This window comes from Rhinatrema bivittatum, chromosome 7 (genome assembly GCF_901001135.1).
Source record: "Rhinatrema bivittatum chromosome 7, aRhiBiv1.1, whole genome shotgun sequence".
Taxonomy (NCBI): domain Eukaryota; kingdom Metazoa; phylum Chordata; class Amphibia; order Gymnophiona; family Rhinatrematidae; genus Rhinatrema; species Rhinatrema bivittatum.
This window is the reverse complement of record NC_042621.1, coordinates 35,805,771-35,820,597: the sequence shown is the minus strand read 5'-3', so window position 1 is coordinate 35,820,597 and position 14,827 is coordinate 35,805,771. Positions and strand designations below refer to the sequence as shown.

The window sequence follows — 14,827 nt, the reverse complement described above, 5'->3', positions numbered from 1 at the left end:
ATTCTTTTAATATACCGATGCTCAAGACAGGGTCTTATCGTACCAGTTTACAATAAACTAGGGGGGTAAACCAGTTAAACCAATTAACACTGAAAGCGAAAGTTACATTACAACAGGGAATGTATAACAAGGCTTTTTTTGAAGAAAAATAAAGGGATAGATTAACAATTTCTAACTGGAGAGCAGCGCATGTAAGTTGAAAGCAGTTGCGTACATGGTAAAATTATATACAATATATACTATATTTACAGTGAAGTTGATTAGGCGAGTTACAAGAGAACTCGCCTCACAAAGGAAAACAGTTCCTTTGTGAGGCGAAAAAAACAGACACTACTGAGGGGTGTTGGACTGTGTGGGTTACCAGATAGTTTCTTCAAGGCAATGCTTGGGCGAACAGCCAGGTTTTTTATTTTTTTCTAAATGTGAAATGACAATGTTCCTGGCGGGAGATTGTTCCAGTGATGCGGACCAGCAGTTGAGACTATAATAGTAATGCCATAGAGCAGTAGGAATAGTAGTGATTCCATAGAGTAATGTAGTATAATAGTAATGCTATAGAGCAGTAGTAATAGTAGTGACTCTATGGAGTAATATAGTATAATAGTAATGCTATAGAGCAGTAGTAACAGTCGTAGTAGTATGTTGCTGCTGGGAGTGAAATGGGCTTTCCCGCTGAGTAATAAAGTGGTCCCTAGCCCTTCAGGGCCTGCCCTGTTTGTTTTTTGTTGCTCGTGGCTCATGCTGTTTGGTAGTAGCTCACCTGTGAGCGGTTGTGTGCTTTTTCACCCTTTCCTATTGCAATGCCTGTGCTCCTTCTAAGCGCCATCTCTGTTTATTTTAGTAGATGGGTCATTTTGATAAGAGCTTCTGTTTTCTTGCTTCATTTGTAGAAATGTCATTGTATTTGAATTTGTGAAACCATTATAATGTCTTGAAACATTGATTCTCTTTGGATTGTGAGATATGAAAAGAAAATAGGACTGCTTGCCTTTGTTTTTCAGATTTAGGAAACTTTATTGGCATGACAGCTTGTACATGTTGCTAAAGTAATACATAAAATGGTTAAAAGTAAATTGTAATTATAGGTACAGAAAGGATGCTGATGGTGGTCCACATGCTTCCTGAATGACCTCCTATTTTTTCTGTAAGGCTTTCCAAAAGGCTAGGCTATGAATAATGTTAAATAACTACATCAGCACAGTTCTGCTGTAGTTGGCCAAAATGTTCTAGGCTGTTTGGTGTCCCCCAGAGGCTAAAGACCATTGGGGTACATTTAATTGTACTATTTTCTGTTACAGTGAGGTGAAGAGGCGCATGAAAGCTGAGAAAAAAGCAGCAGAAAAGGATGCAAAACTGAAGGAGCAAAGTGAGAAGCAACAACTGTTGGCAAATAATTTCGAAGATGCTCCAAATATTGAAGAGGAAAGCCTGGACCCTAATGTGAGCTGCTGCTGTGTTCCTGATGTGCTATGAGTAAATGCATCTATTGTAGTGAGTTGTAAGAATGGTGGTCTTTGCCTTGTCTAGATCATAAAAAAGCACACTGATTACAGCTTATGCGAAAGTTTAGAAAACTATATTTTCCTGTATAATATATGCACAAAACACTTCTTATGATAATGTCTGACAAATACAAATAGATTATATTATAAATTCTTATATTTAGTTAGATACCAAAGGTTATATGCATAAAAAGCAGTAGCAAAAGATATGTACAGTGACACGTCCCTCACACGTTCCCAGGTGCAAGACAGTATCAGGAAATCGGGAACTCTTGGAGCTGGGTTTCTCGGATGTGGAGCCGCTCTCAGATGACTATTTCTCAGTGGGATCCTCTGGCTCATCCCAGAGAGTATACTCAGATATGTCTTCTGTGTCGAGAAGGAAGAGGCACTTGCCTCAACTATAGGAGCCCCTGGCAAAAAGACAGAAACCATCGAACAGGTGTGAGAATCCAACTGAACTCAGTAGGGTACCTGATTCTACCATCCTATTAGCCGCAGTGCCTTCTCCAACCATAAGGGCTAGGTCCACCCTGGGCAAAGGGCAGGAAGGCATTGCACCCACTGCCCAGAAGAAGAGGCAGCAGATTCCTAGAGAGGGAGGATTAGCTTCCCAAGCAATGCTCAGAATCGTGGAGATTTGAGACCATTTTTTCACGTCCCTGGAAAGTGACAAGCAAGGGTTTCAACCACCCAGCCCCTGGATGGAAGAATTTTCCCCTGCAAGGAGTCCCTGTCCCCACCATGGGAGGATTATAGCCCATGGGATGAGACTGTGGACCCCCATCCACAGTTCTTCCCGCACTCAGACTCGGGGGTCCAGAGACTCCCCTCCAACTTCACCAGGTTCCTCCACAGGAATCCCATTGGACCCGCCGGAGGAACCATCAGGACCATCTTCGCCCCCAGAGGACCTAGCTACTCTATTGAGAAGGTGGGAGCACTTTTGAAGGTCAAAACCAAAAAGGTGCCAGACCCGAGAGTGGAGGTCTTGGGGGATTTTAAACATCTTTGAAGTTCCTGCTGAGCCTGCAGCCATGCAGTCCTGGACACAGTAATGGATGATAGCTGGGAATCCCTGTTCTTGGGACCAGCAACGTCCAAGAAAATGGAAGCAAATTTGCTTATTGTAAATGGTGTTTTCCGTAGATAGCAGGATGAGTTGGCCATGCTAACCCGCCCACCTCCCTGGACAGCCTCTCCACTCCTGTGTTACAGACTGAGGAGAAATGGTAATTATGCGGGAAGACCTGCGCAGGCACACAGTCAAAGCTCTGTGATCTTGGAGAGAATCTCCGCCCCAGAGCCGCTGAAAGATGTCCCCCAGGCAGCATGGCTAATTCATCCTGCTATCTACAGAAAACACTGCTTAGGGTAAACAAACTTGCTTTTCTTCAGAAATGTAAACTGTACCATTCATGCTAAAAAAAAAAAAAAAAAAAATTACCAAAATATAAATTGAATGATATTGCAAAATACTGATGCTCCAAGGGCAAGTGTTAACTAGTAGCATAAATCATAATGTTAGAAAAATCATCTCTTAAAATGAAAACAGCAGTTTTTATTACCGATCTGTGCTGATATTCCCAGATCATGGGGGATACTGGTGCAGTCATTCATTTGTGCATTACTTTAAAAAATGTTGATTGTGAACCGGCATGATATGTCCTATGAATGTCGGTATATTTTAAAAGCATTTAAATAAATAAATAAATAAATAAAACAGGAGTGGCTCCTTGGAACATTTAAAACTTGAAATAAATAATATTGAAAATGAAATTATTGGACCTAGAGTCTTCTTGCACTCCTTAGTGGATTTTGTTTACGATTTGTGGAGTGCAGTATTGCTCCTTCTTTATATTTGCATAAATTCCTTAGCAATGAAAGGACTGAATCCATTGGCAGGGATAAAATATAAACTCTTCTACAAATCTCTTTCCTTAATAGTTGGAGGTAGTTGACAGGAGACGTTAAGAACTGGAATTGCTTGTTTTACCTTGTGGTATGTTAGGACTTTAGTATTTTTTTCTTTTCCCACCTGTTTTGCAACAGGTAGTTTGGACTATGCTGGTGCTGACTTAAGATACTACTGATAGTTTGGAAGAGCCTTTGATATGTATACCCTTGTGATCTGGGTGCAGCAGCTTCAGGACCAGTGGAAGCACTAGGCAACCACCTAGGATGCCACAGGTTTGGGGGCAACCCAGCAGCCACTTTCTGCTTCTATTGGACCTGCATAGAATTGTGAAAAAAGTTTTGTCCTGGTTCCCGACACTGGTGGTAGCTGCAGGATCTAAGTGATTGGACCTGCTTCTTCCAGTCTTTGAGGACCGGAAGAGGAAATGTGTGGGCCCACCCGGGCAGGAAGAAGGATGCCCAATCGTCGCAGCTGGAAGAAAAGACAGAGGGTCAATTGCTGCATTGACCGGGCCGCGCGGCAGAAGAGAGGCAGCATCTCTGCTCGACAAGGAAGATAGTGGAGACCTCCTGATGCCATGGAAGTCCAAGAAGAAAGCTGCTGCCTTCACCTAAGAGGGGAGAGTAAACAAACAAAAAAAAAAAAAGTATGCATGTGTGTGTGAGAGCAAATGGGGAGAGAGCGTGTGTGTGGGGGAGAACATGTGGGGAGAGAGCGTGTGTGTGGGGGAGAACATGTGGGGAGAGAGTGAGTGTGTGTATGAATATGTGTGAGTAAGCGAGTACGCAAGTGTTGGTGTGTGTATGTGAGAGAGGAGAAAGTCTGTGTATTGTAGCCACTGCCTTCCACTAATCCATGACAAGCTCAGATTGAAAATCAAAAGTTCCCAGGTATGGGAGAGTGGGAGATTTTTATCCTTATTTTTAATTATTGGGTGTATCTGCTGTTTTGAAATATTTTATTGGTGTTTGGGAAAAGCTTTCCAAATTTGCACGTCTTTAATTATTGGATATTCTATTCATCCGCTATTTTGAAATTATTTTGAGTATGATTTTTACTATTATGATTAATGATTTCTATATCTTAATTTTGTTTCATGAGGAGTGGTGACATTTGTTTTTCCATTGTTGCACTGTATAGAGTCTGGCGTGTTGCGTTTTACAGTTCAGTTTTTGTCTGCGCATTTCTATTTATACTTTTATGGTGGCTTTATTCTGTATTTGGTGAGGGTCTGTGGTTCTGCATGCAAAGACTGAGATGAAGCATTCTGTTAGCATGAGATTTCTCTGTAGGGATCTGTAGTAGCTTGGCCTGTTCTGTTTTCCTGATAGGTGTATTGATATTTTAGATTCTGGTGTAATATTTGTAGTATTCCTTTTCATAGGTAGGGTTGTTATTGTTTTGAGTGTTGGCAGAATGTACTGTATTGATACAGGAGATTCATGGCCACATGAAACATGTTACAAGGTCTAATGCCATATGAAGCCGAGGTTGCAGAGTTTTCTTGTTGGCATCACAACAGTGCATGTAACTATCACAGCAATGTGTATATTATTTTTTATCTCAATGTCATTTTTCATGTAAAATCTGCATAATTTAAAATTGTGTATGGGGAGGGGGCACCAGGCTGTAAGGTTTGCCTAGGGCGCCTAATACCCTTGCACCGGCCCTGATCAGCTTACATGGATATAGAAGGCCTCTGAACGTTTCTGGAATATTGCATGAAACAATCTTTCCACTTTGCAAATCCAGGAGACAGTCCTGGGCTCTAACATGATCCCTGCATATACTGGTTTCTTTATGAAGTAATTTGAGCAGCATTGGGTCTACAAACATACAGAGAAGGGCGACCAAAATGATAAAGGGGATGGAATGGCTCCCCTATGAGGAAAGGCTAAAGAGGTTAAGGCTGTTTGGCTTGGAGAAGAGATGACTGAGGGGGTGATATGATTAGAGGTCTATAAAATCATAGAGGACTAGAATGGGTTTATGTAAATCTGTTGTTTACTCTTTCAGATAATACAAGGACGAGGGGGCATGCCCTGAAGTTAGTAGGTAGCACACTTTGAAAAAGAATGTCTGATTTTTTTTTTTTTAATCAGTGCACAATAAAGCTCTGGAATGTATTGCCGGAGGATGTGGTTAGTGCAGTTAGGGTAGCTGGGTTCAAAAAAGGTTTGGATAAGTTCTTGGAGGAGAAGTCCATAAATTATTAGTCAAGTTGACTTAGGAAATAGCCACTGCTTATTACCAGCATTAGCAGCTTGGGATCTGTTTAATGTTTGGGTACTTGCCAGGTTCTTATGGCCTGGATTGGCCACTGTTGGAAACAGGATGCTGGGCTTGATGGACCCTTGGTCTGACCCAGTATGGCAGCTTCTTCTTATGTTCTTTGATACATTTGGGATGTAGTGGAGAAGCAATAGGAGTCCTGTGTTAAGTAATCTGGTGACAGTCACATTTATGGGCATTTATAGCATCAAAGTATTAATTGGGCTGTTCTTAATAGCTCTGTCCAAGATAAGTTTACAAACCATCTTTAATACGGTACTGAATGGAATTTTCTATGAAGAGCAGAAAGTTTTTCTGGAAGAAAAGTGGCCCTTACTCTACCAGTGGCTGAGTAGGAAGTTGGAAGTGCTATTGAGGGTATGCTTGAGACATGGCTGAGGATTTACAGCATAGGAAGAAGTCATCTTTCAGGAGTAAAGCTTAATAAAACATTGGTGCATATTGCATTCAGATTCTAGACGAGGTTATTTACAAGGAGTATTTCCCTTATTTCATAAAGGGTCAGAACAGTGGGGATTTGGAAGTAGGTGGATATGACTTCATTATCACTGTGGGTATACTCTGCGTAATTCACTTTAAGGTGACCATTTCCAAAATCTGAGGCAAAGACAGAATTGCATCTTAACATGGACTTCATGATTTATTTACTGACGTGCCCTTTTATGGAGGGACAGCCTTTTACATTTTGTGAATATAAGTATAACTGGGAAAAATATGAAATGACTCTTGATCCGTTTTAGGGATCGGGAGTACCCCTGTTTTCTGTCGGGTTTCCTGGTCCAGCAGGGGGTTGGGCTGTAGAGAAGACTTGTTACTCTTATGTGAAAGCACCCAGGGTTTATGAATTGGAAACAGTAGGCCCCAAGGAATCAACTAGCAAATCAGAATTATGCTTACTTGCAAATTAGAGTCCGGTAATCTTAATGTTCCTCCTTTGCCTGATTTTACTAAGGCTTTTCTCCCATTCCGTTTTGAAGGGGGGAAAAATGCTTAGTAAATGAGGCCCTTAGCTTGGGGATAAGGAAATACCTATAATACCTGAATGTAATCCACTTTGAAGCCACATGAAAGGCGGAATATAATTAAAAAAAAAAAAAAAATTATTAATGGCAACTACTAAGTATCAGGCGGCAATTTTATGGGGAAAAAAAGACTGTGAACAGATTACAGCATCAGGCTGACTTTAGCCCGAATTATTATACGCATAAATGGGCTTTGAAAATTAGTGGCTGTGTGCCATGCCAGTGCCAGCGCGCACACTGCTTCCATCTGCTGAGAAGCAAGTCTCCTCCCCGGAGTGCCTCTCTTCTGGTGCGCAGAAAAGTATGCTCCGAATTGCTTTTGTATGTGTGTTTTTTTTTTTTTATTTTTTTTTTTTGCCATAGCCCCCTAGGTAATTTTTTAAAAGTCCTTTTTACTTGTATAAAACCAGGTTTTATGTGCATAAATGGCTTTGGATGTATTGCCCCCTTTCTGGTATCATTTAATGAAGAAAGCATGTGATAGCGCAATGCATTTTGTGTGCACGTGCATTGATATTTATGGATCCCATGCCAGGGCATCAGATTGTTTCGTGGTGATCCAGTTCGCTTTCCTGTTTACCTGGGAGCTTTCAGGCTGGGATCTGCTAACAGCAAAAGGTTGTGTTTTTGACATTTATAAAAGAGATGCAAGGGTAGGCTTGAGGTCTCGTTTTGTCTCTGTGGGACTGAAGTCTAGGGCTTTGGATGGCATACCTTACTTTTGCCCTGGCCAGAATGGTACTTGCTTTGCGAGTTGTTGTCTCGCACATCAATATTTATTTGAAATAAGCAATGCAGGTGGACTCCGACCTCGTGTGTGTGCCCTCCTTGTTTGTGGATATATAAATCAGCATTGCACAGGATTAGGTGAAGGGAAAATGGAGATAGGAAGAAAACGATTTAAGTATTGGGCAGGCTTCAGTAAGTGTATGGACAGGTGACATTCAAAGACAAAGGGTCATGATATGAAATTGCAGGGAGGAAGGTTCAGAGAAAACGTGAGAAAAAACCTATTTACTGAGCGGGAATAACTTACCAGCAGAGGTGCTAGCAAGCAAAATTATAATTTAAACGTGCCTGGGACAGAGACAGAGGACGGTGGAAAAGGCAGGTGGAGGGTAATAGTTATAAGAAACCAGGGGGCATGAATGCTGCTCAGTAAGATGAAACTTGAGGGCCAAAGATAGGGCAAAATAAACCGCGGAGTGGTAGTATCAAAGAAGGCTGGGGCAACTTGTATGTTACAACCCTAACATCGATGACCATGGGCAGGCCACATATTTGGACAACAGCAGTGGTCCTGGCACAGGGGTCCAGAACTCCACAATCATGGGTTCTGAATCTGCTCACTAGGAATCAGACTTAAGTGAAGGTCATGACTCCCAAGCCCCTGGCACTGTGAACTCGGCCCAGACAACCTGCGGATTGCATCGGGACCTTCCACTTGGGCAGTACACAACACTGTCATGGTCTGCCCATGTCACTGAAAATTTGTTTCCTGCACTGGAGGAATACACAGATCGTGGGTGGATAGTGAGAGGCATTGTGACCGCTGTCTGTTGCTTTGCAGAATGCACAACAATGTGATTAAGGAATCTATTCAGGTGCCATGTACCGTAGTTTGTTCATTGCGCATTGCTTGATGTGCCAAACACTGCTAGTAAGTGTTAAGCTGCTTATTAGTGTTTTGCGTTAGCTGTATTTTCTGGATGTACATTTTATCTTTGGGTGCACTCAATTGCTGTCAGCTTTGGCATAGAGGGGAAAGTTGGTTGGAACTTTTCAGAGTATGAATTTTCAAATTAAATTTGTATAAGACTTGTATAACACTAATGATGGTCCTTGGAATGAAACAAAGCCTCAGTTGTTTTTTTGAATATGTAATAAAGTAGTAATATTTCATTTTAAGGGGTGCTTGTCTTTTTTTCTAAGATATAAAATTAAGCCATAAATGAGACTTAAGGATCTAAATATGTACATGTCTGGAAGATATGTGGAGAAGTGCTATGACTGAATTCTATCTCCAGAAGGTTGGGGGGACCTGAGCGTCAATGAGCATGGGGAGGCTGGACTTTAAAACAGAAGAGGGCTACTAGCCGAGATGAAGGCCATTTCTGTAAGAGATTTGGGGCATACTTGGAGGATATGGAGGGCTAGGAAAAGTGTGGGTAGGTTAGTGAAAAGATGGGGGGGGGGGGAAGTTGGGTTGAATGGGAGAACTCGTCTGCGCATCTAACCAAGTGCACAAAAATAAAATGGCGGTTGGATGGGCCATTTTGGTCTTTATCTGCTGTCATTTACTATGTGGTAATATGGCATACGGCAGGAATGTTTAGAAATAGCCTTGTGAATCTTTTCGAGGCCAGTAGGACTGGTATTCCTGGAACACTGCTCAGGAAATAAGGACTCTCTTGTCTCCACTACAGCAATACTACCAGATACGACTGCAAGCCATCCAGCAGCTGAAAGGCACCAGTGCGGATCCTTACCCTCACAAGTTCCATGTGGATATATCGCTCACCGAGTTTATACAGAAGTACAGCCACCTGCAAATAGGAGAACAATTAACAGATGTTACTGTCAGCGTGGCAGGTAAGACCGTCCCACATCGGTCTGTAATGGGCTTTCCTACAAAAGGAAAGTGCCGCATCGGCCCAGCCTATACTCTCCTTCACGATCATGGTGGGAAATAGCATCACAGTGTTGCGTGATTCAGAAAATTAGTACAAAATGTTTTCTTGTTTCTTTAGGTCGTATCCATGCTAAAAGGGTTTCTGGAGTTAAACTGCTCTTCTATGACCTTCGAGGAGAAGGGGTGAAGTTGCAAGTAATGGCCAATTCCAGGCAAGTTACTCTTTGTGGTGCAGTATCCGGGGTTGGTGACCAGCTCTACTGAAAGCTGGGCTTTGCATTTCAGATATCTAGGGTTGAAGATTTAGAAGATGTAATGTCGCAGCTGATGGGGGGGAAAAAGAGCAATTGACCCATCCATCCAGGCTACCTCGTTTTAATTTTATTTAAATTCTTCTATACTGCCTTTTCAATTAAAAATAGTTGTTCAAAATGGCATACAGCATCAAATTTAAAATACAGTGATTACTTTTGCTTGTTTTGTACTATTATAAGAGCCAGTTTCTGTTGTCCCCTCTGACCAGTGTGGGTGTTGGGAGGGCATGACATCAGTAGTGCCTAGGTGTGTCAAAATCCTAAATCTGTCACTGGTTAGAGTTCCTGTAGTTATGGGAGAGGATCCTACTGGTTATGGGGGTTCCTGTAATTAGGGTTGCTGTATGTGATGGTTTTGTCACAGTGATCTCAATATTTTCTGCGATTTAAAATTGGTATCTGTCTTCAATATAGGAATTATAAGTCTGAGGAAGAGTTTGCAGTCATTAATAACAGACTACGTCGTGGGGATATTATTGGTGTTCGGGGAAATCCTGGAAAAACGAAAAAAGGAGAACTGAGTATAATTCCTCAGGAGATGACTCTACTCTCTCCATGCCTGCATATGCTGCCTCACCTTCACTTTGGACTCAAGGACAAGGTATCTTCTTGCTGACCCTGAACATTTCTCTACTAAGGAACATGATGTCTGTCTCCTCTAGGCCATGCTTCCCCATTGGTGAAATTTAAACACACTGTTTTCCCAAGGTCTCAGCTTCTCAAACCCCCATCGTATACTTCTGCAAGATTCAATGCAAAAAACAGAGTAATGCATGTGAGGCGCAGAAATCTGAGGGGGGAGGAGTGAGAAGTTCATGTGTACCAACTAGGAGAGAAACCTGAGGCTGACTGTGCCTGATATTCTCAAGGTGACAAAATAGTATGATGAGATGGCCAGTGTAAGTGCTGGGGTGCATAGAGAGAGGCTTAATCAATAGAAAAAAAAAGGCGATAATGTCTCTGTACAAGCCATTGGGGAGAATAGAGTCCAATTCTGGAAGATAAAAGTCCTGAAAAGATACAAAGTGCTGAAGGTGGTCCAGAAATAGGTCTTCAAAATGGTACAGAGTCTGCTACAAAATCCAAATGAGCTAAGGACTCAAGTATGTATATCATAGGGCAGCAGCTGTCAACCCTGTCCTCTGGACATACCTAGCCAGATTGCATATAACAGAGGAATTGCATGCAAATCTATCTCGTGCATATTCATTGTGGATATCCTGAAAATCAGAGTGACTAGTTGTGTCCTGAAGACTGGGCTGAAAAGAGAAGAGGAAGGATGGGGGGTTATGACTGAGAGAGTCATATATCTGAAAGTTATGCACAAAATATAAACCTTTTTCAGTGGAAAGGGAGTTGTAGAACTTGGGGATCTTGATATGAAGCTCTAAGGGATAAGACTCAGCAGCAGTGTTGGTAAATAGTTTTTCTTGGAAAGGGTGGTAAATGTTTGGAACACCCTTCTGGAGCAGGTGGTGGAGGCTAAAATGTTAATGGACTTCAAGATGGCATGGGATAAACACAGAGGATCCTTAGCTGCAAAAAAGTGAAAGAAATGACAGAAGCATGACTCAGTACAGAGGGCTAGAATTATAAAAGTTCGAAAAAGGAGAAGGCATCTGTATATAGAGTAGAGAAGTCTATACAGGAGCTCTCTCTTGCAAAAAAATGGAAACCCTCTGCACTGCCCACCAATACAGTCTGGATCCAAATCAGTCTGAAGCTCAGAGATTTTGTCTCCTGGATAAGAGTAGCTGAATTGTCATTACTCAGCCCTACTGCTGAGATATGAGAAAGTACTTTAGAGTTAGAGTTCAAGCTACACAGAAGCTGTTCAATATTATTGGGCTGTGTAGGGAGTGTGGCACAATTGTAACAAATATTGGGTATGTCTAGGCCGTTGGAACTTGAAATGTAACTAGAAATGATACTGTAACGGTGCTTTTGAAAGTTTTTCTATGAAGCCAGACTAATTTGGTGGCGATGCAGAAATAAAGCTATTTACAGCAATGAGAGCGCATTGATCAGGCTTGTAGGGAATAGAGATTGCACTGATCAGATTTGTAGGAATAGCCAAGACTGCTGAAATGTTAAAGGTCAAAATGATTGTCAAGGGTCAGCATTAGGTTTTGTTTCTGCCTTCTGGGCTCGGTTTTACAACAGTATATGACTTACAGGGATCCAATCATTAGCATATATGAGATAATTATAATGCCAACCAATTAGGAAAATGTTACACAAACTAACTGATTGGTGTGCAAGTTAGAGGCGGTGACTTATTTTGCTAAGTATAACAGCTCAAAAAACCTGATAAAAATCTATAATAGGAACAGTGCTTACCAAATGCAGAGAAAATACCAGCTCAGGTTTTCTGAGCTGCTATACTTAGCAAAATACCATCAAAATCGTAGAGCATTTAGAAAGACATGGTTTAATGGAACACAGTCAACATGGATTTACCCAAAGGAAGTCTTGCCCAACAAATCTGCTTCATTTTTTTGAAGGGGTTAATAAACTTGTGAATAAAAGTGAACTGGTAGATGTAGTGTATTTGGATTTTCAGAAGGCATTTGACAAAGTCCCTCATGAGAAGCTTCTGCGAAAACTAAAAAGTCATGGGATAGGAGGCGATGTCCTTTCGTGGATTACAAACTGGTTAAAAGACAGGAACCAGAGAGTAGAATTAAATGGTCAATTTTCTCAGTGGAAAAGGGTAAACAGTGGAGTGCCTCGGGGATCTGTACTTGGACCGGTGCTTTTCACCGTTCCAATGATCTGGAAAGGAATATGACGAGTGAGGTTATCAAATTTGCGGATGATACAAAATTATTCAGAGTAGTTAAATCACAAGCAGACTGTGATACTTTACAGGAGGACCTTGCAAGACTGGGCATCCAAATGGCAGATGAAATTTAATGTGGACAAGTGCAAGATGTTACATATAGGAAAAAATAACTCTTGCAGTAGTTACACGATGTTAGGTTCCATATTAGGAGCTACCACCCAGGAAAAAGATCTAGGCATCATAGTGGCTGTGTGTGCTGCAGCAGTCATAAAAGCAAATAGAATGTTAGGAATTATTAGGAAGGGGAATGATTAATAAAACGGAAAATGTCATAATGCCTCTATATTGCTCCATGGTGAGACCGCATCTTGAATACTGTGTACAATTCTGGTCACCGCATCTCAAAAAAGATATAGTTGCGATGGAGAAGGTACAGAGAAGGGCAACCAAAATGATAAAAGGGATGGAACAGCTCCCCTATGAGGAAAGGCTGAAGAGGTTAGGGCTGTTCAGCTTGGAGAAGAGACGGCTGAGGGGGGGATATGATGGAGGTCTTTTTAAGATCATGTGAGGTCTTGATCGAGTGGATGTGAATCAGTTATTTACACTTTCGAATAATAGAAGGACTAGGGGGCATTCCATGAAGTTAGCAAGTAGCACATTTAAGACTAATCGGAGAAAATTCTTTTTCACTCAACGCACAATAAATCTCTGGAATTTGTTGCCAGAGAATGTGGTTAGTGCAGTTAGTGTAGCTGAGTTCAAAAAAGGTTTGGATAAGCTTGGAGAAGTCCATTAAAGGATATTAATCAAGTTTACTTGGGGAATAGCCACTGCTATGAATTTCATCAGTAGCATGGGATCTTCTTAGTGTTTGGGTAATTGCCAGGTTCTTGTGGCCTGGTTTGGCCTCTGGAAACAGGATCCTGGGCTTGATGGACCCTTGGTCTGACCCAGCATGGCAATTTCTTATGTTCTTAAGTCACCACCTCTAACTTGCACACCAATGAGTTAGTTTGTGTAACATTTTTCTGATTGGTTGGCATTATAATTTTATCTCATATATGCTAATAAGATTGGATCCCTGTAAGTCATATTTTTTTTCTTACTGGCTATTGGTATTGAGTGTTTACTAACACCCACAACAATATATTGGTCCCATGCTGGAGTTGGCCCAAGAATCTAATCCCATGGCACGCAAACTATTATGAAATAGCTTGCTTGCTCACTAGTGCACATTTTAACGGTTTAAACAATTTTTCGATTATTCCTATTTGATGGCAGGAGAACTGGGTAGCATGTAGGGAGGATGTGAGTTTGATAAGGCAGCCAAATTGAAACTACTAATTTGAGAAATTTCAAGAGAGATCTAGGGTTGTTGGGACTTAGATCCCAGACCAGTCTAGTGATCCTTGACTAAAATTTTAAATTTGGTAGGGCCATGCCACCACAATCTTTTTGGTTGCCACAATATACTAAGGGCCTGATTTATTTACTAGGCATTTTCCCCATAGCCTTAGAATGGGAGAAAAGCCTTAGTAAATGACCCCTAAAGTTGATATGAGGAGGCTTTTTTTTTTTTTTGGTAATAGAGGAAGCTAAACAAAAGACTATGAAGATCAAGAGGTTAAAGCAGTAGGCTATAACCAGGGAAGCCAGGGTTCAAATCCCACTGTCACTTCTTGTGACCTTGAGCAAGTCACTTCACCCCTCATTACCTCTTGTACAAACTCAGATTGTGAGCGCTCTGGGGACAGGAAAAATACTTAGTGTACCTGAATGTAACTAACTTGTGTTAAATACACAATAAAAAAAAATAATAGAAGTAAGGGTTGGCCTAGTGACTCAGTAGTTGTTTTGCATGCTGCTGTTTTAGAAGACTTGGATTCACTTCCTGGGCTATCCAGAAGTGGGAATGCTGTGGGGGCATTGTTCACAATCCATGGTGGCGGGAGCGTTGGCCATCGCTCAACAGGGAAATATACTGTTAGACTTGGGATACACATGAGGTGGGAGTCTGTGGCTCCTAGCCAGGAACCTTCACAGCAATGACCTGGGCTAAGAGGATTATAAAAATGGTAGAGGAGAAGAAGCCCAGTTAATTGCAAATGTAGGCTTATGGTGTTACAGCCCCATAGATGACAATTCTGATTGAGCTTGGAAGTTCAAAGGAGCAGGAGAAAACGTTAGGCAAAAAAAAAATAAAAAGGGCCTGCAATGGGAAAAAGCTGCGATGCCCATTGATAACCACATGGGTTGGCCCTATATTAGAGCTTGCCTGACTTCTCTACCTTGCCTCAGCAACGAGTCTCTTGCCTGTGTTGCAGCGTTCCTGATTTCCTGCCTTGCCTTCCACTCCAGC

General features: G+C 41.6%; 1 protein-coding gene across 2 annotated transcripts in view; it reads left to right on the top strand.

Annotated features, from left to right (window-relative positions):
* KARS (lysyl-tRNA synthetase) overlaps window positions 1–14,827 on the top strand; it is a 58,124-nt gene that overhangs the window by 14,455 nt on the left and 28,842 nt on the right. For both annotated transcript variants that reach the window (XM_029608247.1, XM_029608246.1), the window contains 4 exons: window positions 1,299–1,440; window positions 9,161–9,326; window positions 9,485–9,578; window positions 10,095–10,281. In XM_029608247.1, the coding sequence (XP_029464107.1) occupies window positions 1,299–1,440; window positions 9,161–9,326; window positions 9,485–9,578; window positions 10,095–10,281 (589 nt within the window). The remainder of the gene's footprint in view (window positions 1–1,298; window positions 1,441–9,160; window positions 9,327–9,484; window positions 9,579–10,094; window positions 10,282–14,827) is intronic.